The sequence below is a fragment of the Sceloporus undulatus genome, chromosome 7 (genome assembly GCF_019175285.1).
Source record: "Sceloporus undulatus isolate JIND9_A2432 ecotype Alabama chromosome 7, SceUnd_v1.1, whole genome shotgun sequence".
NCBI classification, from domain to species: Eukaryota; Metazoa; Chordata; class Lepidosauria; order Squamata; family Phrynosomatidae; genus Sceloporus; species Sceloporus undulatus.
The window spans coordinates 45,317,114-45,341,906 of NC_056528.1; the positions used below are offsets into that span (position 1 = coordinate 45,317,114).

The following is a 24,793-nucleotide window of genomic DNA, read 5'->3' on the forward strand; positions in this document are numbered from 1 at the left end:
TCACTTGCTCACTTTGCCTGCCCCTTTTCTTTGGATATCTCCAGTCTACTTCTAAATGCTTATGTAAAGTTTTAGGTGACAGCAAAGCTAGAAATTTGGGGACTGAAAGAAATTTAATTGGAGGACAAAAATCAAAATGTCTCTATTTTGCTCCCTCCCATAGCTGCACACTTCCAGGGCAACTCCTTGGTCAAATCTGCACCGCAATAATAATGCAGTTTCACACCTCCTTAACTGCTATGGCTCAGTGCTAGAAAACTATGGGGTTTGTAGTTTTGTGAGATGGTTACTTTTCTTCATTCGAATGCTGTACCACAGCAAACTACAAACCCCAGGGTTCCATAGGATGGCGCCATGACAAAACAGAGTCCCATCCTGCATGAGGAAGATGCTTCCTATCTTCAGCTGCTCTGGATAACATCTGGAGATGGTTTTGTGCAGAATGCAGAACATGCTTCAAAAGCATTTCCTTCCCTCTTTTCCTTCTCTCACCCCATCTTGTTCTGTTCAACCACCCTTTTTCATTTTGGTTTTTAGAGAGGAAAATACCCATAATAGGCACACTGAGGGAATACTGTGAATCAGCATGGTCCTGGGAAATGAGACTTTAAAGTCTTCTTTCTGATGTATGAATGCTGACTAAGAATTTGAAGGGAAAATGTTTTGCACATATTCAAAAAGACCTTTGTCTCATAGAATCTAGAATCTTAAGGATGGAAAGGCCCACAAGGACCATCTCATCTAGTGATGCCCAAACTTTGGACCTTCATGTGTTTTGGATTTCAGCTCTCAGAATTTCTGACAGTTGGCCAAGCTGGCCATGACTTCTGGGAGCTGAAGTCCTAAATACCTGGAAGAGCAAAGTTTGGGCACCATTGATTTACTCCAACCTCTCTGCCATGCTCAGCTAAGCACTCTTGAAAGATCATTATCCAACATCTGTTTAAAGATCTCTTAAGTTGCTGCTTCTGAACAGCTCTTACAGTAAACAAGTTCTCCCTTGTGTTTAGGTGGAATCTCTTTTTCTGTAGCTTGACTCCATTGCTCCGTGTCCTAGTCTCTGGAGAAGCAGAAAACAAGCTTGCTCCATCTTCTACATGACATTGCTTCAGATAATTAAAGATAGCAACCACATCACCATAGCCATTCCTTACAATGCTCGGTTTCCAGACCTTTGATCATCCTGGCCACCCTTCTTTGGACACATGGTGGCATGCTTCCTAAACTGTGGTGCCCAGAACTGGACACAATATTCCAAATGAGGTTGATCAAAGTAGAATAGAATATTTTTTCCCCATCCAATCTTATTTCCTAGTGTTGAGCTCACTCCATGCTTCTGAGGAAGCAGAGCAAGTCTACAATAGCTCTTTTGCACAGCTGTGGGCTCAACAGACTGCCCCTTTTAGCACAAGATCGGCATCGCAGAAACTACATGCTGTGGCCCTGATCTCTGCTCTCCATGGAGCAAAAAGAAGCCACAAAAAGCAGCTGTTTTTTTGCACCCTGCAAAGGGTGCCACAGCCACAGGTGCATGGCTTTTCTATGTTCCTTTGGTGCTGCATCATGTAAATGAGGTACGAGAGGAGCACCATGATGCTGAGCGCCATATGGAGTGGTGTGTAGCATCATGCCAGCCTGTGGGTGGAGTCAGGGTGTGCCTTTCACGCCAGTCTATACAGCCCCTTAGTCTCAAAGATGCTACAAGATCCCTTTGAATACTAATATTCCAGACTAACACAGCTATGTCTCTGAATTCTAGTGTCCCGGTGTTTTTGGCCCTGCCTATCTGTCTCTCTCCCTCTCCCTTGTGTTATCACAGTGTTACCCTATACCAACTAACTTATTTAGCAAATGGTATTTTATATTATAATATTCTTGATGGTATGTATATTTAATATGAATGTCTTTTATTGTGTTGTTTTAATATGTCCTTAATGTGCTGCCTAATGGTCTGCGGACTATAATAAAGGCTCTTGTTGCTGATATGTGTGTGAATGCATCACATTGAGCTCCCATTATTCTTTCTCCCTTTTTTTGCCCTTTCTGTGAAAATCCTTGGGGTGGATCCTCCCTTCCTTCATGCGACTGCAAACTACAACCCTTTTCTTTTTGCTCTGTATACTCAGGAGTTGTAGAACCAGGTATCCAGCCACCTAACCATTTCTTCTGCATATATTAGGAATTACAAATGAGGAGAGAAAGCATTTCCATGTTTAGAATAGTTGGATCTCTTGGACTACTGCCAGCAAGCAACAGGGTCCCTTCTGAACAGACAGAAAGAAAAAGTATTTGCGCGTCTCCCAAAATGTTCAGCCTGGGTCTTCTCCATCAATTCTCTCACCAATTCCAAGTAACTTAGGCATTTTACACTGTGCACATTTTCACTGTCTGGGCTGTATTTAGTTATGCTCTGCTACATCCATCACCTATCAGCACAGAGCTGGCAGTGTTTCAGTTCCATATAAAGCTATCCTTGCACATTTTATAGAATGGCTCCTTGTACCATGGGACCAGCTGAAATGACAAGCATTTTGTAGTCACAAAGAACATTGTACAGCAAAGCCCTTAGTTACTCTGTCTTGGGCAGAGACAACATCCTAGTGGGTATAAAGTGCTTTCAATGTCAGCAGCATGCCCAGGATGTCCATGGATGCCAGAAAAAGCAGCAGTGCTAATGCTAATGGCAGAAGACAGCCTCAAATGCAGAAAATCCACTAGCTTCTTTAGCATACAGAGACATTTCACCTTTTATTGAAATGGAAAAGGCAAGTATTCTCACATTTTAGTGACTGACTAAACCTCATGCTTTTGTACCTAGGTTTAATTGATGGGTCAAATGGCTGCATCACACTATACAGGTAAAGCACTATGATCCTGCATTTATTGCTCTGGTTTCATCCTATGGAATCCTGGGATTTGCAGTTTAGGAAGGGGTATTTTAAATTCTTTGTCATAGGGCTCTGGTACCTTGTGAAACTACAAATTCCAGGATTTTGCAGGATGCAACCATGAGGGATAAAATGGAATCGTAGTGCTATAATTGTAGCATGAAAAGGCCCAACATCTCACTAAAGTTCTGACATTCAAGTAAATCATGTGGGAATTTTACATCTTTTGATCCTGAGTGTACCACTACTACAGGGGACACCTATGCATCACCAAACAACAAAAGTCAAATCAGGTTTTCTAAGGACAAATAAGCTCCAGCTGTGGGCCAAACAGAATAGCTGCTGTAAAAGTAATTTCTCCTGTAACTGGCAAACATAGAATATGATGAGTTGAAGGAGACCACAAGAGCCATGTAATCCATCCCCCTGTCATGCAGGAATACATGAAACAGATTTCGGAGATGGGGTATCAGTATGCAAGGGGTCTTGCAGCACCAATGAGACTAACTGAAAAATAGAAGTTGGTAGCATGAGCTTACATAGACTTGAGCTGACTTTTGTGTATTTCCATTCCTAATGTCTGATTTATGTCCATTTATCCTCTGGCACAGGAAGTGTCCTGTTTGCCCATAGTAAGGCATAAATCACACTGGAAGATGAGCAAATGAAAGTCCCTCTAATATTGTGGGTAGATCCATTCCACCCAATACATCTGAGGAAAGAGGCTCAAATCTACAAAAGCTCACGCTACCAACCTCTATCTTTCAGTTAGTCTCAAGGGTGCTGCAATGAAAGAGACTGTTGATGATGGGCAACCAATACGTGACTCTTGTAAAAGGAATGCTGATGGCCTCTGTGCTTTCACCCAGCAACATCTGAGAAAGTAGACTTAAGTCTACGAAAGCCCATGCTGCCAACTTTCTTTCAGTGAGTCTCAAAGGTGCTACAAGATCTCTCTACATACTGATTTCACAGACTAACACAGCTATATCTTTGAATTCACCCAGCAACATGACAACAGGACAATGTGCTGCAGGCACGAGTCACTCTGAGGTCAGAATGAGGTAGCTAGTATTGATAAGATAGCTGGATGCCTCCTTGTGATGGCAGCACTGGATGATGGACAGGGACTATATGGAAATGCAGCCATCCAACGCTGCTGTGAAAACAGCCCAAAACCCCTCTGTTTGAAAACCTCCAAAAAAGGAGACTGCACCACTCCATCTGATGAGTCTCTGAAGCAGGATGTTCCACTGTCAAACACCTCCTATCATCAGGAAGTTTTTAAACAGCCTTTGGATGGTCATCTTATGAGGTGTGCTTTGATTGTGTATTATTGCATGGCAGGGGGTTGGATTGGATGGCCCTTGGGGTCTCTTCCAACTCTATGATTCTATGTATTTTCCAAATGCACTATAAACTGATTAATATATATATGTGTGTGTGTGTGTGTGTGTGCAGAAAAACAACCCAACAGTTTTGCCTCTCCCTCTCCTTTTCAGAAGGAGAAGTTAGTGAGGAAGTATACAGGTCTTCTATCTCTATAAGCAAGGAGTTTGGCCAAGGTATGATTCAATCACCTTTCTGTCCTGAATAGGCTTGACAGCTCAAAGGGACCCTCAGGGAAAAGGGCAGAGCTGGACTTTAACAAACCTTGTAAAAACCACTCAGGCTAAGCACATCATAGGCTTCCCTGAATGTCTGATTTACAGAGAAAATGTCTCATAGTGGCAGCAGACGTGGATTTGACAGGCTTCAAAAAAAACCTACAAATATTTAGCCTTCTTTGTCAGAGAGCTCTGGTACAACAATAAACTACACTTCCCACTGAGCCAGGGCACTTAAAGCAGTCTCAAACTGGATTATTTCTGCAGTGTGTTTTGGACCTAAGATGCCCAGAAGTGTACATAGGACTCCATTCCCTAACACTAAAACAGAAAGATACCTCACCTTGAAGGTCCCAAAGGTTATCAAGAGTGACATAATGTCATTTCAGATTGGCCAGAATGTTGTCTGCAGTGGTATGGAGGCCTGAAGGAAGCTGAAATGGCATTGCACCTCCCATCAGGCTTTGGACTTTGCCTATTGCTGATCAATACAGTATTGACTCTGGTATACCTGGGATCAAACATTGACAGAAATGGCGACTGCAGCCAGGAAATCAGAAGAAGATTAAAAATGGGAAGGACAGCTATGAAAGTACTAGAGAAGATCCTAAAATGCAAGGATATACAACTGAGCACAAAAGTATATAAAGCAATTGTATAGATGTGGGAGCTGGACAGTTAAGGAGGATAGGAGGAAAATCAATTCATTTGAAATGTGATGCTGGAGAACAGTGCTAAGGATTCCATGGACAGCCAAAAAGACAAACTAATGGGTCCTGGAACAGATCAAGCCAGAAATCTTCCTAGAAGTCAAGATGACAAAACTCAGGTTGTTGTACCTTGGACACATCATGATAAGGCATGAATCTTTGGGGAAAAAACAGTAATGCTAGGAAAGGTAGAGGGAAGTAGAAAGAGAAGAAGGCCACATGCAAGATGGATGGACTCTATTAAAGAGATTATGAGAATGAGTTTGTAGGAGTTGAGCAGAGCAGTGGAGGACAGGGGGTCTTGGAGATGTCGCCATGGGTTGAAATCAGCAGTTAATAAATCCAGGGTCTAGACTCTATTCCATTTTTTGCTATCTTATTCTTTAATGGGAGATGTCTAGGATGGAATCTGTGTCCTTCTGCATACAACGCATATGGTCTGCCATGGAGCAATACTATCATTGGGTGGGAATTCTTATTTGGGAGGCAATGCCATCATTTATGACACACACACATAGCTACACCCCTGAATACTACCTGCCCTAAATCTTTCCCCAACTTCCACCCATCTGGAAAAAATAATGCTAATTTTTAGCCCTGATATTGCAACACAGAAACACCAAGTACCAATTCTCACTGGTAAGATACAATATAAAATGTCAGACAGATTAACATCATAACTAGATGAAAGAGAGAGAGAGAGAGAGAGAGAGAGAGAGGGAGATTATCCCAATAACCCACTTTTTTAAACACTGAGACAAAGTCATTGTTCTTCTAAGTTCAACAATGCTATTCAAGAGAAAATCATCATCATCATCATCATCATCATCATCATCATCATCATCATATTCCGCTTGTATTCCACCATGTTCTGGAAGGGTTTATTCCTGACATTTCACCAGCATCTATGGCTGGCATCTTCAGAGATCTTCTCTGATGATGCCAACCACAGATGCTGGCGAAACATCAAAAATAAACTCTTCCAGAACATGAACACATAGCCTGAAAACCCCACAAAGAACAATGGATTCCAGCCATGAAAGCCTTCGACTTCACAACAACAACAATTTAATTCAACTTAATTCTTACCAAACATTCAAATGTAAGTGCCTGGGTGGGGATGCTGGAGAAAATGCCTCAATGATGCATGGCAGGGCTAAACTGTGATCTGAATCTCATGTCAAATTCGTACCCTATACAAACTTTCATTGCATCCCATTTACAATTGTTTGTCTTTCTCTAAAACAAATGTAAACATGAAGTTCAGGGCATCCTGGAACAAGCTCAGGTTTTCATTTTTGGGTAGGCATCAATATATCGTCTTACCTATAACAGCTGAAATGACGGTCGATTTCATGTAAGAGTAGCGTTCGCAACATTTTGATCGATCCTATTTCACTATCTCTTACAATGAGCCTGACAACCACAAAGAGTTCTGATACATTTTGGTACATTTTGCAGTGTAAGTGCTCATCCAGACAGATCCATAGCATGTCTCCGAGGAGACTCCCCAAAATGCAGGCAGTAACAAATGAGAACTTTTCTTCAAAGCCAAAATGACTATCGTACTTTTGTCATATTGTGAGACAACATGACTCATTGGAAAACATAATAATGGTCATTAAAGTGGAAGGCAGTAGGAAACAAGGAATACTGCACTACAGGTGGATAGACCCAATAAAGCAAGCCACAGACCTGGGTCTGCAAGATCTGATCTGCATACCTACTAGCTGTCCCAGTTTGGCAAGGACAGTCTCAATTAATCCTCCACTGTCCTGCTTTTTCAGGTGCTTTTAAAATGTCCCGGCTTCTCTGTCCTCCACTTACTTTAATTGCTGCAAACTGAGTTCAAAGTGCAAAAATTGTTTGTACTCAATTAATGTAGCAAGACAAGAGAGGCTTGTCCTTCTCAGTTATCTCAGGCGAAGTCTGACCTCCGCAGACTCCCTTAGCTTATGTCTTCTTTCTGATGTTATTGTCACACACATCTCAGTTTTCATTTAGGAAATGTTGGGCCTGGAGATGAGCTGTTGATTATTGGGGCTCATGGAAGTTTCTCATTCATAGGGTTGCCGTACGAATGAATTACAGCAAATATTAACAACAAACATACCAGTTCTAGCTGTTTTTATCTCTAACAGGGATTGTCCATTCTCAATTGTCCATTCTAGACCAAGCAACCTTCTTGTGTTACAAGAGAGGTTGCTGCAAAATCTGTTGCTCTTGTTGTTGTTGTTGTGTGCCTTCAAGTCATTTCTGACTTTTGGCAGCCCTAAGGTGAACCTATTATGGGGTTTCTTGGCAAGATTTGTTCAGAGGAGGTTTGCCATTGCCTTCCCCTGAGGCTGAGAAGATGTGGCTTGCCCAAGGTCTCCCAATGGGTTTCCGTGACTGAGCAGGGAATCGAACCCTGGTCTCCAGAGTCATAGTCCAACACTCAAACCACTATCTATCATCATCAGTCTACTGTGCGAACTTCAGCTAGGCTTGGAGGGAACATAGAAACTTGGGATGGGTAGGCGGTTGCATTTGATACCATTATTCCTTCTAATAAGAAAATCCAGAAGATGGATTCTGTAAGCTGTGACTGAACTATAACACTGGTAATATAGGCATTGCACTTTTAACTCACTATCTCTGCGTTTGGGTGAAAGCTTCTTCTGCCACATTGCTGAGTGTTAAAACTGTTCAGGCACAGAAGCAGAGCCAGTAGGAAGGAAAAAGGAAGGGGAAATTGCAAGCGCTATCTGCAAGCAGCCCATTTGTATTCTGTTTATTCACTGGTTGCTGCTACAGATTCTAATTTTGCACAAATAGTTCAAAGCAAGATCAGGGAGCGCAGCTGAGGCACATCTTTGATAGCCAATATTTAGCATAGCTTCAGCCGAGAGCCCATTGAAATCTGCAGGAGTGGATTCAAATTACAAAGTGAACAGGGCTTTTGTGTTAGGAATGATTACAGTCCAAGAACAGCTGTTGGCTGCGGCAAGGGGCACACATGCTTGCTGGGGAAGAAGCCCCATTGAACGCAATGGGGTTTACTTCTGAGTAGACATGCATGGCATAGCGGTTTGAGTACTGGACTATGAAACCCACTGGGTGACCTTTGGCAAGTCACATGCTCTCAGTCTCAGGGGAAGGCAATGGCAAACCTCCTCTGAACAAAACTTGCCAATAAAACCTTATGTATGATAGGCTTGCCTTATGGTCAGAAATGTCTTAAAGACTCACAAAAATAACAGACACACAAGTGTTATTTGTCAGTTATGGAACACCAATAATTCTTCAAGCATTGAATTAAACTTAGTTGATAATGCTACAAAACCATGAATACTATTTCACACCTCTTAAAGCTGAACAATGGCAATCTTCTTTAAAATAAGTTTTGTTGTGTTATTTCAGGGTGTATCCACACTACATAATTCGAGGACACTAATACCACATAGACTGCTATGGCACCATCTTATGGAATTCTGGGATTTCTAGCATGTTGTAGGTCAGAGTAATGCAACAGAGGTCTCTATGGCTGCATCTGCACTGCAGAAATAATCCACTTTGACAGCACTTTAATTGTCATGGCTCAGTGCAATGAAATTCTGAGAGTTTTAATCTGTTGTGGCACCAGAGGTCTCTGACAGAGAAGACTAATAAATGTCTCACAAAACAATTCCCAGAATTCCACAGCACTGAGCCATGGCAGTTAAAGCTGTGTCAAACTAGATTATTTCTGCAGCGTGGCTGTGATAACCCAGGATTCTCTAGGATGGAGTCATGCCAATTAAAGTGGGATCAAAGTGCTACAGATTGTGCAGTGTAGATACACTGTCAATTGAAAAAAATGGAAGGGCAAGGCGGCTGCTTTAGAAATCTGATATTCACTACCACAGTTACAAATGTGTAATGTAGAGTTAAGTATTTGTAACTGTTCTATATTCACTATTGCTATGAATATAACCATCTCCCCAAACCTTCTTTACTGGGTAGAGCTGCTCCGAGAGAAGGAGTAAACCAATATCTTCACTATTCTTACAATGCACACAGGGACCTCAATAATGTTGAAGAGCAGAAAGACACAAAGGAAGGCTTTGACCAATTATGTAGGCACAGTGATTTGGTTAAAATTTGAAAAGGCAGGGGAGAAGGATCTGAACTTATAATTCCTAGTGCATTGGTTTTACTTTGGGAACAAGATGTCCTAATTCAGAATTCTAGACCATGGAGAGACATTTGCATGAGAATTTCAGAAGCATCACTAATAGGCCTCATCAATATGCTGGAGCATCAAAGTGAGCATTCAACCCTTTTCCAGATCCACTAAAGGAAGGGTGGGCAAAGTATGCCCTGGGATTGTACATGCTCCCCTCTAAGGATACTTTTGCGGCCCTTGCCATCTCCAGAATCCTTCCTCTCTTGGCTTTCACCAGGGCATGGTTCCTTTTTTATATAAGAATTAAAGTATAGTAATAATAATAATAATAATAATAATAATAATACTGTTTATTTATAGCCCGCTTTTCCAAAAGGGATCAAAGCGGGTTACAACAAGAGCACAAAACAAAAACACACAAAACTACACCAAATTTAAAACATGATTTAAAAACACGATAAAAAATTGCAAACATTAAAAACCACAACAAAAACTAGCTTAAAAGTGCCGGTGTAATGGGGGGAGAACAGATGTCACAACGGATGGGGGAAAGCCTGTTGGAAGAGGTAAGTCTTCAGCTTCTTCCTGAACAGGTCAAGGGAGGTAGTACATACATTCATCTGTGAGTAAGTCGACCCAGGATTTTTAGGTCAAATTTTTCAACTTATATATGAGTATATAGTGTATATCCTTCTTAAAATGATGCATCCAGGACTGAACGCAATACTCCAAATGAGGCCTGTCTAGTGCAGAATATAGTGGGACTATAACTACTCTTGACTTAGATTTTATTAGATCTTATTTCTATGATTCACTCTCCTCTGCAGGACAGGACCCCAATGGATACTGAACAACAAACTGAGCTAACTGCTGGTGGAAGCCAGCAAAGGAAAGGAAAAGGCAAGAGAAAAAATGTGTCATACATGTTGGAGAAAGCAATATGATGCCATTGCCATTCTTGCAGCTTGTGAATTCTTGTCAGTGTTTTGCTGGCTCTTTCCATGACACATGGTCTCAGGGGCAATGTATGCCATGTCAAGTCTGGTTAGTGATAAACGTGCCATGGTCTTTGTCGCCCATTGAAGTGAACATGCTCAAACGGTTCGGTTAAAAGATCTGGTGGCCCTACATGCTGGTGTGGAAGAGCTTTGGCACATAACAATGGATCTTTCGAAAGTCCTGAGCTTTTAGGTTACTTTCATAATGAAACTGTTCTGACTGTCTTTGAGCCTAGTAAACACATTCTAGGCACACAAGACCATTTTCTGTATCCATTATTTGAGGACGTAAGTGATGACTACAGCAGGAACTCCATTTTAACACAGCACCATTAAATGCAGGAGCAAAGGGACTGCTTTGTGTTTGTTATTGCTGATCATTCTCCCTGCAGCTACACATCTCTCTATGGCTCTCCAAGTAAACAAAAGCAGAAAAAGAGGCATCCTATCTGAGCTCCAGCTTTCTTGAAGAAAGTAAAAGCTGGGTTTTGACAAGATAACGCAGCCTGTCGTCTTTTTCCCATGTTTCCAGGAGTAAGATTCAATGAAAAGTGTGGGGGTTGCTTTCAAAAATGAATAGGGCCACCTTGCTCACTTTTTAGAAGACCCACCTTGGCACAATATTGCCAGACAGTCCAGGGACAGGATCCTGTTTGTGCTCCAGAATCGACACTTGATAGCAGATCAGTGAAAATGTGCATATTTGTACCCTCCAATATTTCACAGGCAAGAAACCAGGATACATGTGCCAAATCAACATCAGAGTGTGGTCAAGATGGCAAAAATGATTAGTGAGGAAGAACACACAAACTAGGAAGAGCTGCAGCAGTTTGCTTTTGCCTGAGCTCACTGGAAAAGCCACAGTTCTACCCCTCCTCTCCTCTCCTCTCCCCTTGCTTCCCTCACTTCTTCTGCATGCTGGCCTTCATAGCCCTGCCTCCCTGCCCTATGCCTTTTCCAATACAGCATTCAGTCTGTTTTTATTTTAGCACAATTGAGCAATCGTAAAAAAGAGAAGAAATTAGGGAATAGTGAAGAGGAGAGGGGAGAAGGAAAGAAGCAGACTCATGCCCATGTGCACCACGTGAGGAACTTATCACAAATGCAACAACATTGGAAAAGCAACATGACTGGGAGGCATTGATAGTTTTTGCCCATCAATGAGATGGAGCAATGGATGTACTACAGACAACTACTGGACAAACAGGGTGTTGTATGGTAAGGTACAGCCACAGATGCTGCTATCCTGTTGTCTCGTTCCACTTTTCAAGCTTCGTATGATAAATGTTTCGAGGAAACTGCCTGTAGCTCCCTTACCTATCCACCCAACCTGGAATAAAAATAGCTACATGCATCGCACAGTAGAGATTTATTTGAGACTGGCTTGCAACCCAAGCAACTACTACTGTACTTAGCGGTGAAAGCCCACACGTTTGGCTCCACCTCCTCCTCCGAGACCGAGAGACTCCTAAAACCTCACTGCAGAAATAACAAGGCCTAAAAATAGCTCAGGTATTGCATGAAGATGCTGAATTCTGCTCTGTCTACGCCTGTCATAATCCTGCCAAAACATTCTCCCACCAGCAATGTGCACTACAGTAAGGTACAGTATCGGTTATGATTCAGGCACAGAGTTGGGGGAAACGGTGGGAAGTGGATTGAAAGAGAAGCAGTAGCATTGACCGGGGGGGGGGGGGCCTGGCCACATGAGATTTCCATTGCTCTGACTGTGCAAGATGATAATTCACATCTTTTCAAAAAGATCTCATAAATGGATGCTTATTAAGGGTCTGGTGTGCTGCCTTGTCTGAGAGTCTGCTTTGGGTTTTAGTCTAAATTTGAAAAGACTAGGTGCTGAACCCTTCCCACAAAGTATAAGCTCCTACCACCCCTGCTGAAAACAAGTGTTACGGATGATCTATCATACCTTTCAACTGTGCCAATTAATCCGGTAACATCCCACTTATTGAGCTGTTTTTAGAATGCCCCCATTTCTATCTCCTCCTCCTTTCATTTCCACACTCTGCTTCCTTCAATTGCAACATTGAGTTCACAGCACAACAGTAGTTTCCCTGGCAGTTTACACTCTGCAGAGGGAGGAGGAGAGGTGCAGGGGGAACCTTGAACGAATGAATAGATTTCATGCACAGACCAAACCAGGCTATGGTAGAACCTTGCCCTTCCCAGTAGGCTCAGGCAAAAGCAAACTGCTGCAGCATCTCCTAGCTTGGGCCTTTATTAATAGCTTTTCCCAACTTATGTATCTTGACCACATGTGTCCCAGTTTGCATCTGGGAAATGTTGGCAGACATACAATATGGACCCCAACCCACCCTCCCAAAAAAGTCACTCACAGAGGGAAGAAATGTTTTTGGTGTTGCCTCATTTGCTTTCTGAAAAATGAACCTAATCTGGATTTACATCCATTTCTGCAAGACAGCCACGGGTAAGACCCTGTCTCATCACTACCAGTCTTGTCTTAGCTGGCACAAACAACTGGAAGAGGGATTAGGAATTACACTTCAGGCAACCTTTTCAATGCTCAATGTCTTCCAGAAGGAAAAAGGGGAAAAAACCTTGACCAGTATATTCTTTTAAGTAACAAAGGATATAGAAGGCTCTCCTTTATTAAAGATCTGTAAACAGAGTTTGCAGAGTCTCCTGTCTAGCAGTAGGTAAAAGGCTATTCATGAAAGCCTTTGTATCTTGGAGTGTTATAGCAGAAATGTCTTTTAATGGGTCATAGTTTTATCTTTCCAATGTTGTTATGTGCCTCATGGCAATCCTATCATAGGATTTTCACGACAAAGTTTCTTTGGAGATTTGCCATTGCCTTCGTCTTAGGCTGGGAGAGAGTGACTTGCTCATGGTTTCCATGATGGAGCGGACACTTCACATGAGAAACATCTGCATGTTTTGACTTGCAGGGTCAAATCTGTCACTGGCTTTTCTCCTTCCGCTACCGTTTTGGGTTAGTCTGCCGAAAGTGCATTGACAGTTCTTTTAATGCACTTTTAAATAGTAATTCTCTTAGGAGAACTACTAATGAGCACCATCTTATAACAGGAAACAGTGATCAGCGTCCTAGTTGTGCTTCCAACACGTAGTGAAGCAATGTAGCTAAGATCTTTGTGGGTTTTTCAGGCTATGTGGCCATGTTCTAGAAGAGTTTATATAGTCCGAACCCCCACCCAGAAATCTATGGATGCCTTCGACCTCACAATGTGGACTTGAGATAGCCATCTCTGACAAGTATATGCCTAATATACTAGTTTAACTGGGCACTGTGAAACCCGGGGATTTATTTCAGTGACATACTTTCTGTGAAGAGCTGCTTCTCCTCCTTTAAAAGGGGAGGGAAAAAGATCTCCCAATTCCCAAGATTCCAGACTCAGGAAAGAACTGTTAAGCCTGTTTAAGCCTCTAGTGTGGATATGCCCTCAGAGAACAGAAGTGGCAAAGTGTATCTGGAAAGGAGCACATGCGGAAGGAACAGACTGGCCTAATCGACACATGGCTGCATGGCTGGAAGATGATCAGATGTGCTTGGGTATTCCACACCGCATTACACTTCTTCTTTTTTTAATGCATCGCTCTCTGCAAATCTGGGAGACTCCCTTTTTTTATGACACATTGCTACAAAGCAGGTAGTGACTTAATGAGAGGCAAAACAGAGAGAATGAGAAGGGGTTTGCCAGAAAGCGGTGTGAGATGAATGCTAACAAGCTCATGCACGTCATCGGCTTCTTTTCTCCCTACCCCTCCCATCCTTCCATCCCTCTCTCCCTCTCTTTTTAATGAACTATCTTGAAACCGAGGGATTGCGTACTAAGGAAAACCCTTCTGCTGAGAACATGTAATTATTCTGAAGGGGATCAATGCAGCAGAGTTAATCAATTTATCATCCAAATTTGTTTGTATTTTTTTGGTCATGGCTGTAGCCCGATGGAAGGGGTGGGGAGTCAGGTTCTTATGGTTTGCATTTATGAAACAGAGCATTTGCATCTGAACATTCATTTGCCTCTGATCCTTGGGCAGCAAAACACAGCTATCAGGCAGCAGGACTTGGAAGGAATGACTTCACATGTGAAGCGATTACAAAAAAGGTGCATTTAAGAAGAAACTGATCTGATATATTTACAAGGCTGGCTGTTTAATCGCCTCTCAGGCTCCAGAGGACCACAACTGGGTCTGTTGCCGCTGCAGTTTTATTACAAATGCCAGGTCGTGTCACACATAAAACCATTCATTTATATACACATGGCATCTCCCGGCTGCAAAGGGAAAAGCATGTGAAGGCGGATAAATAGGCTACCCGTCATTCCTAAAGAAATGTCATACTGGAAATTTTAGTGCCACAACAAAGATGTGTATGTTTTAATTAATAGGTGGCAAGGCTAAAAATATAATGCTGATAACAGTTAAAAATAGATGCTGCTAAAACCCTGTTTAAACTGAGGAAGGGGACTCTGGAAGTTCGTCTTCCCTGACAATGGGGATTTCCTTCACCCCAAAGCAAATTCTGAATGTCCTCTGAACCACAGCAAGGAAAAGAAAGGATTAATTTCTTCTCCATTTCTGGTCTGATCCTTACTCATCGCACATAGACATAAACACACACTAAGCTGGTGCCATTTGCATTTTTAAAATAACTTTTCCATCCTTCTGATGTAACATGCCTTTAATGTAACGTCTACTTTGGCTCTTATCTCCCCTCCTTTGATCTGGAATGTTGTTTTACAATTGTATTCCCCTTCATGCCACTTCATGTACTGCTTTGGTGAAGGGTGTTTATAAAATATGCACTTCCCTCATTGTCAAGGACAGCAGTCGCTTTTCCATACAGATATATCTAGTCTGGCAGAATGGATGTAATCATTTGCACAGCTTCGCAGGATCACATGTTTCACAAGTGACCCTTGCTACTAGTCTGAATTAAAAGGCAAAGGTAGTTGCCCTGGTCCTCAGCTAGAAATCAATCTTCCCCAAGCCTGCCATTCTCCAGATGTGCTAGACTGGGACTCCTGTCATCCCCAACTAACTTGCAGATCAACACATCTGGAAGGTGCAAAGTTGAGAAAACAAATGGGTGTTATGTCATCACAATAAAGCAACAAGGTTCACGTTTCAATCTGGCATCATTACGAGAAAAAAAGCGCAAAGATGAGAAAATGCAACACAACAGCTATGATGTCTTGCTCCCTTGGAGAATTTTCATCTGGTTAAGAAGAGGAGGGTTGCTTTGCTAAATCATTTCCAAAAAGTCCACCTTGCCTACATTTGGGCTAACTGTGGCCCTGCAAATCCTACAGTTTCCATTAGCCCTTATCAGAATAGCAAATGGTGGGGGAACATGGAAGTTGCAGTCCAATGACATCTGGATGGCTACAGGTTGGTCATGCCTAGACTATAATTCCATTTTTCTTCTGGGCTGGCAGATCCCATGCAGGGAAGCTCACTATCAGATCACAAGGCAAACAGCCACCCGCTTTTTTGTTCCCTGTCAGGCTCATCTAGGATTCAAGCCAAGAGTCTCATGGTTAGAGAACATTGATATCCTCTGTAGCAGAGAGAAAGAAGCTGGATAGCATTGTTCTCTGAGGTCCCTGCTGTAGCTCTGCATAAAGCCAGCCTGTCAGTTCTTCTGCTTTTGGCCTGACTTTGAATACTGCCTAGATCTTTGCTGTTTTTTGCTTTCCTTTGCACTGGCCAGATTCTAGTCTTGTTCGCTTACTCATGTGTTGGTTTGCAGTACTTCAGTATCAGCCTCCCTTGAATTGAGCCCTTGCCTAGTCTCTTTATTTATTATTACTATTTATAATAATGGGTGGGGAGGAAAATGAAAAGAAAAATAGAGGAATAGGGAGAATGCATAGGATATAAAACATCCAGAGGTAGCTGTGTTGGCATGTATATTGTGCATTTTGGTTGGTCCAATAAAGGTATCACTGTTTGGTGAATATGTGATGTTATTGGATTTACATAGGATATAAACATGGGATAGACATATACATTGCCTTTTATCCTGAGCTATCATAAGAAAGCAAAGAGACAATGTAGTGTTCTGGTTTGAGTGTTGGACTAAAACTCTGTGAGAGCAGGATTCAAATCCTTGCTCAGCCATGGAGACCCACTGGGTGACCTTGGACAGGCCACACTCTCTCCACCTCAGAAAAAGGCAATGGCAAACCCCTTCTGACCAAATCTTGCCAAGAAAACCCCATAAAAGCTCCACCTTAGGGTCACCATAAGATAGAAATGACTTGTAAGTACATAATATCCACCATAAGAAAACTCTTGATGAGTCAAACCAAAATAGAGTAGTCAGTTACATGCTCCCCCCAGAAATAATACAACCCCCCCCCCAAAAAAAAGAAGAGGACAAAAGAGAAAAGATACTTGTGTATGCTGATGTGTATGTATGAAGGCACATTTAGAATTAATAGATGTTGTTATGCTTCTTCAAAATGACACCGACTTATGCCAATCCTATCCTAGGTAACATTTATTTAGAGGAGGCTTGCCATGTACTTCCTGTGAGACTGAGAGACTGTGACATGCTGAAGGTCAGCCAGTGGGTTTCCATGGCTTAGCAGGAATTGGGCCCAGTTTCCCAGAATCCTAATTCAACACTCAAACCACTATGCCATGCTGGTACTTAAAAAAGAATACAGTACTAGCCTTAAAAATCAAAATATATTACAGATCACAATGTAGTGGATAAGCCTATGACTAGGTGGCTTGTAAACCTGCTCAGTCTGCTGTCCAGGTGTCAGCACTGATGGGTCTCTGTTTTCCTTTCATAGGGTATTTTAACATACAACCAGCCTAGGACTGGACAGCCTTTCAAAACAAGAGAGGATCATGGAATCATAGGCCCATTCTGGATGGGTGTATGGTATGACCCCAGGAGGTACTAGGGTTAGGAAGGGGTGTCACTTCCTGATACCCCTAACCCAAAGTATGTACTGGGTCCGTACAAAATGGCAGCACCCATCCACACAGGTGCCGCCATCTTGACGTCGTGGATGCATAGCGTCCAGACGTCATGCGGCGCTAATGATGTTGTGCATGCGCCATTGGCGCCTTGCAGCATCATTAGTGCACCGCGAAAAGAAGCGCCTTTTTGGGGCTTCTTTTTGCTCTGCGAGGGAGCCACACGGTTTGGCTGCTGCAGCTCCCTCATGGAGCAACCAGCAGCGCCAGCAGACCGCTGCTTTTAGGCTGTCTGTAACGCGCCATAGAGACCACAATGACCATCCAGTCCAACCCTCTTCTGCCATGCAGGAAATCACAATCAAAGCATCCCTGACAGATGGCCATCCAACCTCTGTTTAAAGACCTCCAAAGAAGGACGCTCCATCACAATCCAAGGCAGTGCGTTCCATTGTCAAACAGCTCTTACTGTCAGGAGATTCCTCCTAATGTTAAGGTGGCATCTCTTTTCCTATAGTTTGAATCCATTGTTCTGTGTCTCGAGCAGCAAAAAACAAGCTTGCTCCCTCCTCAATGTGGTGACACCCCTTCAAATACTTAAACAGAGTTATCATATCACCTCTTAAACCTTCTCTCCTCTATGACACATGACAGGAATATCCCAAGCTATCAACACCCCTTTGTGACATCCAAGAGTATGGTTAGATATAGCCTCAAGGTAACTCATAGCAATAGTCTTACTCACAGATATTTGTGAACTAAATTCACTATAATACTGTTAATGCTCTGTTAGCTGCTTTTATGGCCAAGCACTGTTCTCAGTATCTGTTAATTGAGTAGATTTCATCTGAACATAGAAGTTCAATTTTTAGCTATTATGGTTAGGAGTCAACAATTGACCTGTCATCCATCAGCTTGTCTTTGGAGACACCTAGATTATTAGCCATCACCAACTATGGGAACAAGAGAGTTCTTTTCAGTAAATGAAAATGAATACTTCCAAAGAGGTATCCACGCTGCACATTAATTTTGTTGACTAACCTCAAACCATACTTTAAATTTAATGTATGGAAGAAAAAAGTATTATGGCGAAAGTGCAGAAACAGGAATGGAAAATGGACGAACAGGAAATAAAGGCAAATGATAGAAAGAAAAAGGAGGGATTTATTATTTTTTTAATCAATACCTGTTTGTTCCTCTTTAAATGAGCACTGATTTTAAAAACTTATGCTTATCATACATGTGCAAGGATTATACAAAGATATTGGGAATCCTCTGCTTAGAATGTCATAGAAGACTACATTTTACAAAAAAAATCTTAAGGTTTCTCACAGGCTTTACTCAATTTTGACCATGGCAAAAGAAAACAGACTACTATTACCAAGGCTTTTAAAAACTGGAGATGAAAAGGACCTCCTTCAGCATATAAAAATGCATTCTGCTAAAATTTAGGGCAAGGGAGATACTCTGCATTTTTCTGGATCTTATTAAATTCTCTTCCACTCACACAACTGTAGAAATAAACTTTACAGCCTGAGGTTTTAATATCACTTTGTACAGCATTTATTCACAAAAACTCAAACTAAAATAAAAACCAGTTCCTCTTAAATGTAATTCACATTTCCTCCCCCCCCCCTTTTTTTTAAAATGCTGCAAGAGACTAACACAACTACTTCTTTGAACTCCGCTACTGAGTTACAGCTATTCCTTTTCTGGATGGAAGAAGAAACTAAAAACCATTTCGGCCAAAAAAGTGATACAGCAACCTATCATTCTGTTGCCCTGGCAAATCAGATGATGTGAGAGGGCCAATCTGTTCCTGCTGAGTGATACAAACTCACAGATCTACCAGATGTCATTAGGCTGGACTATTTGTTGCTGGTGGAAACTATCAGGCTGTCCTATTGCACATCCAGATTGCAAATTTCTGCACTGCCCATTTGCAGTTTAAATTTGTCTTGCATGGCACATAAAATCCTAGAGTTGGAAGAGACCCCAAGGGCCATCCAGTCCAAGCCCCTGCCATGCAGGAACTCTCAATTGAAGCATACCCAACAGGTGGCCATCCAGCCTCTGTTTAAAGACCTCCAAAGGAGGAGACTCCACTACACTCCGAGGGAATGTGTTCCACTGTCAAACAGCCCTTACTTTCAGGAAGTTCTTCCTACTGTTTAGGACGAATCCCTTTTCTTGTAGCTTGCATCCATTGTTCTGGGTCCTGTTCTCTGGAGCAGCAGAAAACAAGCTTGTTCCCTGCTCAATATAACCTCCCTTTTGCATTCCATACTGCCCAGGTGTCCAGATGGCAAGGCTATGTCTTTGAGTGGATTTCCTATCAAACATACCCACCAGCATTTTACAGATGAAGACTGAGGCACATGTGAACATGCAACATTAGAATGTGGTCAAGATGGAAAACATCATACATGAACAAGGACACCCAAGCGAGGAGAGACTACAGCAGTTTGCTTTTGTCGGGGTCTACTAGGAAGGGAAGGAGTAGGTCCCCGCTGTCCTCTGCTGATTTAACTGAATGCAAACTATGTTTGAACTTTGAACTGTTTTCATCAATTGCAGTAAGCTCAGGACAAAGGAGGAAACTGGGAGAATGTGAGAGAAACAGGGACTTTTTAAAAAGCAGTTGAAAAAGTGAGATTACCGAGGGTTTGTCAGGAATGTCCCTGCCAAACCGGGACCATTGGGTGCATGCAAGAAGGGATCTATCAGTATGGAGAGTCCCTCCACCACTACAAATTACCCAGTGGTTCCCAAACTTTGCTCCTCCACATCTTTTGGACTTCAGTCCCCAGAATTACTGACTCTTGGCCAAGTTGACTGGGTCTTCTGGGATCTGAAGTGCAAAATACCTGGAAGAACAGAGTTTGAGAATTACTGGATCAGACCAATGCCCCGAGGTATAACTGAGGAGGACCCCTACCCCATTCTTCTTCCCATATGAAATTTTCTTTCACCCCCCAAATGTTTAGCCTTTCAGGAACTTACAACTTCAGTTGAGGATTTAAAAACAGGGCCTAGGCATCCAAAAACAGGGGGGCAGGCAAAGTTACCAAGCAAATGCGAACACAGAAAATAGAAGGTATAAACAACTTTCAGTGTTTCACTCTTGGTGGGGCTTGAAATTTGGAGATTTCCAATGGAGGGCAAAGTTCTCATTTGGAGAGACAATGCCCCCATTTTGCCCACCCACCCCATTGCTATACCCCTTGGTATACCACACTTTGTTGCATTTATAGTGGCTCTGGCTAATGTATTACCTGATGGTGTTATGCAGGCTGGCATTCGGAGAACTATCCGCCACAGGGAATATAAGCAGAGCCTTACCGGTTAGAACCTGGCGCAACTGGGACTTTGCTGGCATAGACTTTGAAAGCTCAGGGTCACATCTATGCCACCATGTAGGATTCTGTGGCATCCTAAACACTAAAGGGTGAGGAAGCATCCAGTTGTTCCACTTCCAGATTACATCAAGGTCTTATTTCAAACCATTGTTACATTAGGATTAACACTGCATGGAATACTAACTGTTTTGATCTGATGATCATATTTTTAGGCAGATAAGAAAAAAAGGCTTAGGCTCTCAGAAGGGGAATTTCGGAATTTCCTCCTTCATACATGAGTCACACAGGGATGAAATGCCTCCCTCTCTCAATGTGGAATCAGGTAGTAAGTGGAAGTGTAGGACTGTACTATATCTTTACATGATGACATCACCAGACACTACTAAATAAAGTCATGTGGGTCAATGCAACCAATCGGTTTGGGCTATACAATGGCACCACTGAAGGCAATGTTGTAAGTAAGTGCCAAAAACGATAAGCAGTTTCAGCCTCACGCTGATTTTATCAAATCCTTGAGTGATCAAACATTACATTTTGGTTGCAATTTAGTGCCATCCTCCTCCCTTTCTTTGGCCACATAGTTTATTCTATAACATCTGTTCTGCTGTGGAGTAAAAAGCTAAAGGAAAATGTAATCCTTTACAGTGGAAAGAGCAATGAAATGGTATTAAACAGAAGCCTGACTCTCTGCTTGCCTTCTGAAAAGCCCCACTGTCACAGGCATCCCTGAGCTGCTACACATAGTGCACCCTCGCATTCAAATTGTGCAAGAATTAGTTTTCAGAGAACAACTCATAACACTGCGGAGAATCCCTTTTGCATTTGTTATGTCATGATGAGACAAACTCTATCTGCAGGACAGAAACACAAAGCCCATAATCAAATCTTATTCTCTCTCTCTCTCTCTCGCTCTCTCTCGTTAAAGAAATGGGGAACTTAGGAACAAACTAGACGTTATGGTAGCAACTCCATCTTTTATCACTGGGCCACTGTTAAATTTCTATGAAGCAGGTGGAATGGCTGTGTTCAATGCTCCATCTTTCTCTTTCTAACTGGGAGCAGATGTGTTGCAGCCGTTTTGGGGTGGAGGAAGAAATGAAAAAGAAAAGGGTTGAAGCACTTTCTTATCCTGCCCCTTTCATCCCCACCCACTCGCTTCATAAACACTCAGCGCAATCCACAGCAGGTGAAAGGATGGTGCTACATACTTAATAATTCATTTGCCTGATACCAGATGTTAAAGACAGAGAAGTGGTAGTTGTACATTGGCTCTTCCAAAATTGTTTGCACACACAGAGATAGCAGAAGACCGGTCATCCCAAGAGTGTAAATGTTTAGCCTGAATCCAGCTATTATTTCTTCCCTCCCACTTAACCCAAAAAGTAGGACAATAGAATACAATTAAAATATCCCCAATGCATCCTACCTTTCTATCACATTATCTGTATGGTGCAAACATGAAAATGTCATCTTCCTCTCAAAACCGAAAGGTGTTAACAAGGATCATTAGAAAAGTGGTCAGGAGCCTGAGGTTCTCCAGATGTTTCAGCACTACAACCTCCATTGCCTTAATCACTGGTCTCTGGATGGATGGGAGTTGGACTCCAAAAACAGTCAGAGCACCACAGGTTGTCCAGTCATGCTCTAGACTTTAAACATTAAGATGCTAGCTCTTGTTGAACACCAGCATCTATTTTCTAATAGTGCACCTATATTTAGTCATCTCACATGGCAATTCATTTTAAGACCCTTCCTGGCAGCCAAGTTTGTGTGGGCTAATGACACCTTTCACTTTGTTGAAGCCATGGCTTCATAAGAAATCAATTCTTGGAAATTTTTAGATATTAGCCACCCATAGGATAACACATGCTGAACATGTATGCATCCCATAAATACATAACAAGAACACTTATACCCAGTGGGGATGTTGATGCAAGTAGATGAGGAGGAGGAGGAAGCTTAGAAAGAAGAACCAGGGAGTGTATTTTAACCATTTCAGAAAGGGTCTACTGTGTACTTTAATTATTTGAATTAGGACATACAATATAACCAGTCTGGGAATTGTGACCCAGAACACAGCTAGAGCTATCACATATCATATTTTGCCTCTATAGTATTGGACATAAAGATATTCACTTCCTGGTGATGATTTCTCTCTCTGTTTAAACTCTATGCAGATAAAAAAAATAATGGGGTTTCTAGTAAAAGGGAAAAAATAAAATAAAAATAGATTATGGACTCTTTATCATAATGCTTAAGGACATCCTATTTTTGCACATGCATTTATGCACTCACAGCCCATTTGAATGAATGCCTATATATTTTATAAGAACACATGGAGTTCTATTGTCTATAATGGCGCGCACATTTTTCAAAAGCAAATGCTATTCTCTTTTATATAGTGGATGATGTAGAGGCATGCTTTGCTGTGTATGGCCACTAGCCTTTCTTTCCAAGCAATGTCTCCACAGATATAGTCTGTAGTTTTCCACCGGCATCTTAATTTGGGGGGGGGGGGGCGGAGAGGGAGACACAATGCAAATGCTATCGCTACTGCTATTGCTGTTATCAGTTGTGCGATCATCAGAAGTGACTTGTCTGCTTTCTGTCTATATTGCACCTGTTGGGACCACCAAGTGAGGATTCAAAGGGGGAAAGGAGGAAACCCCAGGGTCTGTTGGGTCCATAGCCCTACACAATGTGTTGGAGGTGGTGGTGGTGGGGAAGTGCAAGGAGAGTCCATAATCATTCCTGACAAGTTGTCTTGAAGAGTTTCCCCACAAGGTTGTCCTCTGGCATTCCCTTCCTCTCTTTCTCTCTCTCCATATATGGCAAGGGCTGCACTGTCCAAGGTGCTGAAGAAGGGAGGGCAGGGCTGACACAGGGAATGCATACCAGATCAAACTCAGAGAAGCCTGGCAGAGCAATCTGGATGGGGTTCAAGAATCAAGGGAGAGGGCAGCCTTCATCATCACCACCACCACCACCCCTTTCCCCCCATTCTGCCATTTAATGGCTTATGTATTTGTCTAGTGATTGTATCAAATTGTATACACATATACACACAAGGAATGGTGCAAACTGGGACCAGCTTGCGGTGCCCTGTCACCTGTTCCAAACATGCCAGGACACTGAAGAGACACGCAGAGAGAGTGTGCCAGGCATCATACCACATCATCCCACTGTGCCATGACTCGGTGGGGGTCTTCTTCAAGGCACCCACAGGGACCTCCCCAGGATTTTCACGGAGATGCATCACTCAAAAGCTGCCAGAGGTACTTTCCAGCCCCAGAGGGTCCAGAAATGCCACCTTCTCCATGCAGCCCTGTCTCTCTCTCTCTTTCTCTGGATCAACTCACTTGGAAGAGAAGAGAAGACAGACAGATGCCTGACTCCCCCAGCCACCCACCCCCTGCACATCCAAAAAAGCATGGGATCTGGGCCACCACAATGCATCATGCCCCAAAGCCTAGCTCACCAAAAAAGGAAGGGAGAAAGCAAGCAAGAAACCCAGAAAGGGGAAGAAAGCTCCCCTGCAAATGCAGACAAGAGGCTTACCTTTCATCCAATCCACTACTTGTTTGGGCGTCCACTTGCTAATAGGTTCCATAACGAGGGCCATCATCAGACTACTCTGTCATTCACACCAGGAGGAGGAAGAAGAAGAGGAGGAGGAGGAGGAGGCAATGGTAGCAAAAGAGGGGAGGATGGAGAAAAGGAGGAGTGGGGAGCAGAGGAAAGAAAAGATGGGTGGGTGGGTGCAAGGGCAATGCACAAAGCTCTCAGAGCATGGCTGGAAGAGGAGGAGGAAAAGCAGGAGGCTTTCGCGATGCTGCCCAAAAGGATGAGTGGATGATGCTTTGTCCCTCCAGGTTCTCCTGCACTGATTCAGTAATGTATAAAATTACGCTGCTTGATCAGCTCTAGCACCTCCCCTGCTGCACACAGCCAGCAACTCTCTAGAGCTCACTGAATCAGGAAATGGTGCAGTATGTCTCTACTTACTTACCAAAAAAGAGAGAGAGAGACACACAGTCTCTCTCTCTCTCAGTCTCTCTCAATCTCTCCCCCTCCACCCCATGATCTACTTATTTAGGCTGGCACCAATATGACATTACAATGCACACTTCAGCTCTTCAGCCTCTTTC

At 42.6% G+C, this 24,793-nt stretch overlaps 1 protein-coding gene across 1 annotated transcript in view; it reads right to left on the minus strand.

Annotated features, from left to right (window-relative positions):
• Window positions 1-24,498, minus strand: part of LOC121936846 (connector enhancer of kinase suppressor of ras 2-like) — a 327,954-nt gene extending 303,456 nt beyond the window's left edge. The window contains exon 1 of the mRNA XM_042479498.1: window positions 24,204-24,498. Coding sequence (XP_042335432.1) covers window positions 24,204-24,270 — 67 coding nt within the window. The 5' untranslated portion in view covers window positions 24,271-24,498. The remainder of the gene's footprint in view (window positions 1-24,203) is intronic.
• Window positions 24,499-24,793: the final 295 nt, after the last annotated feature.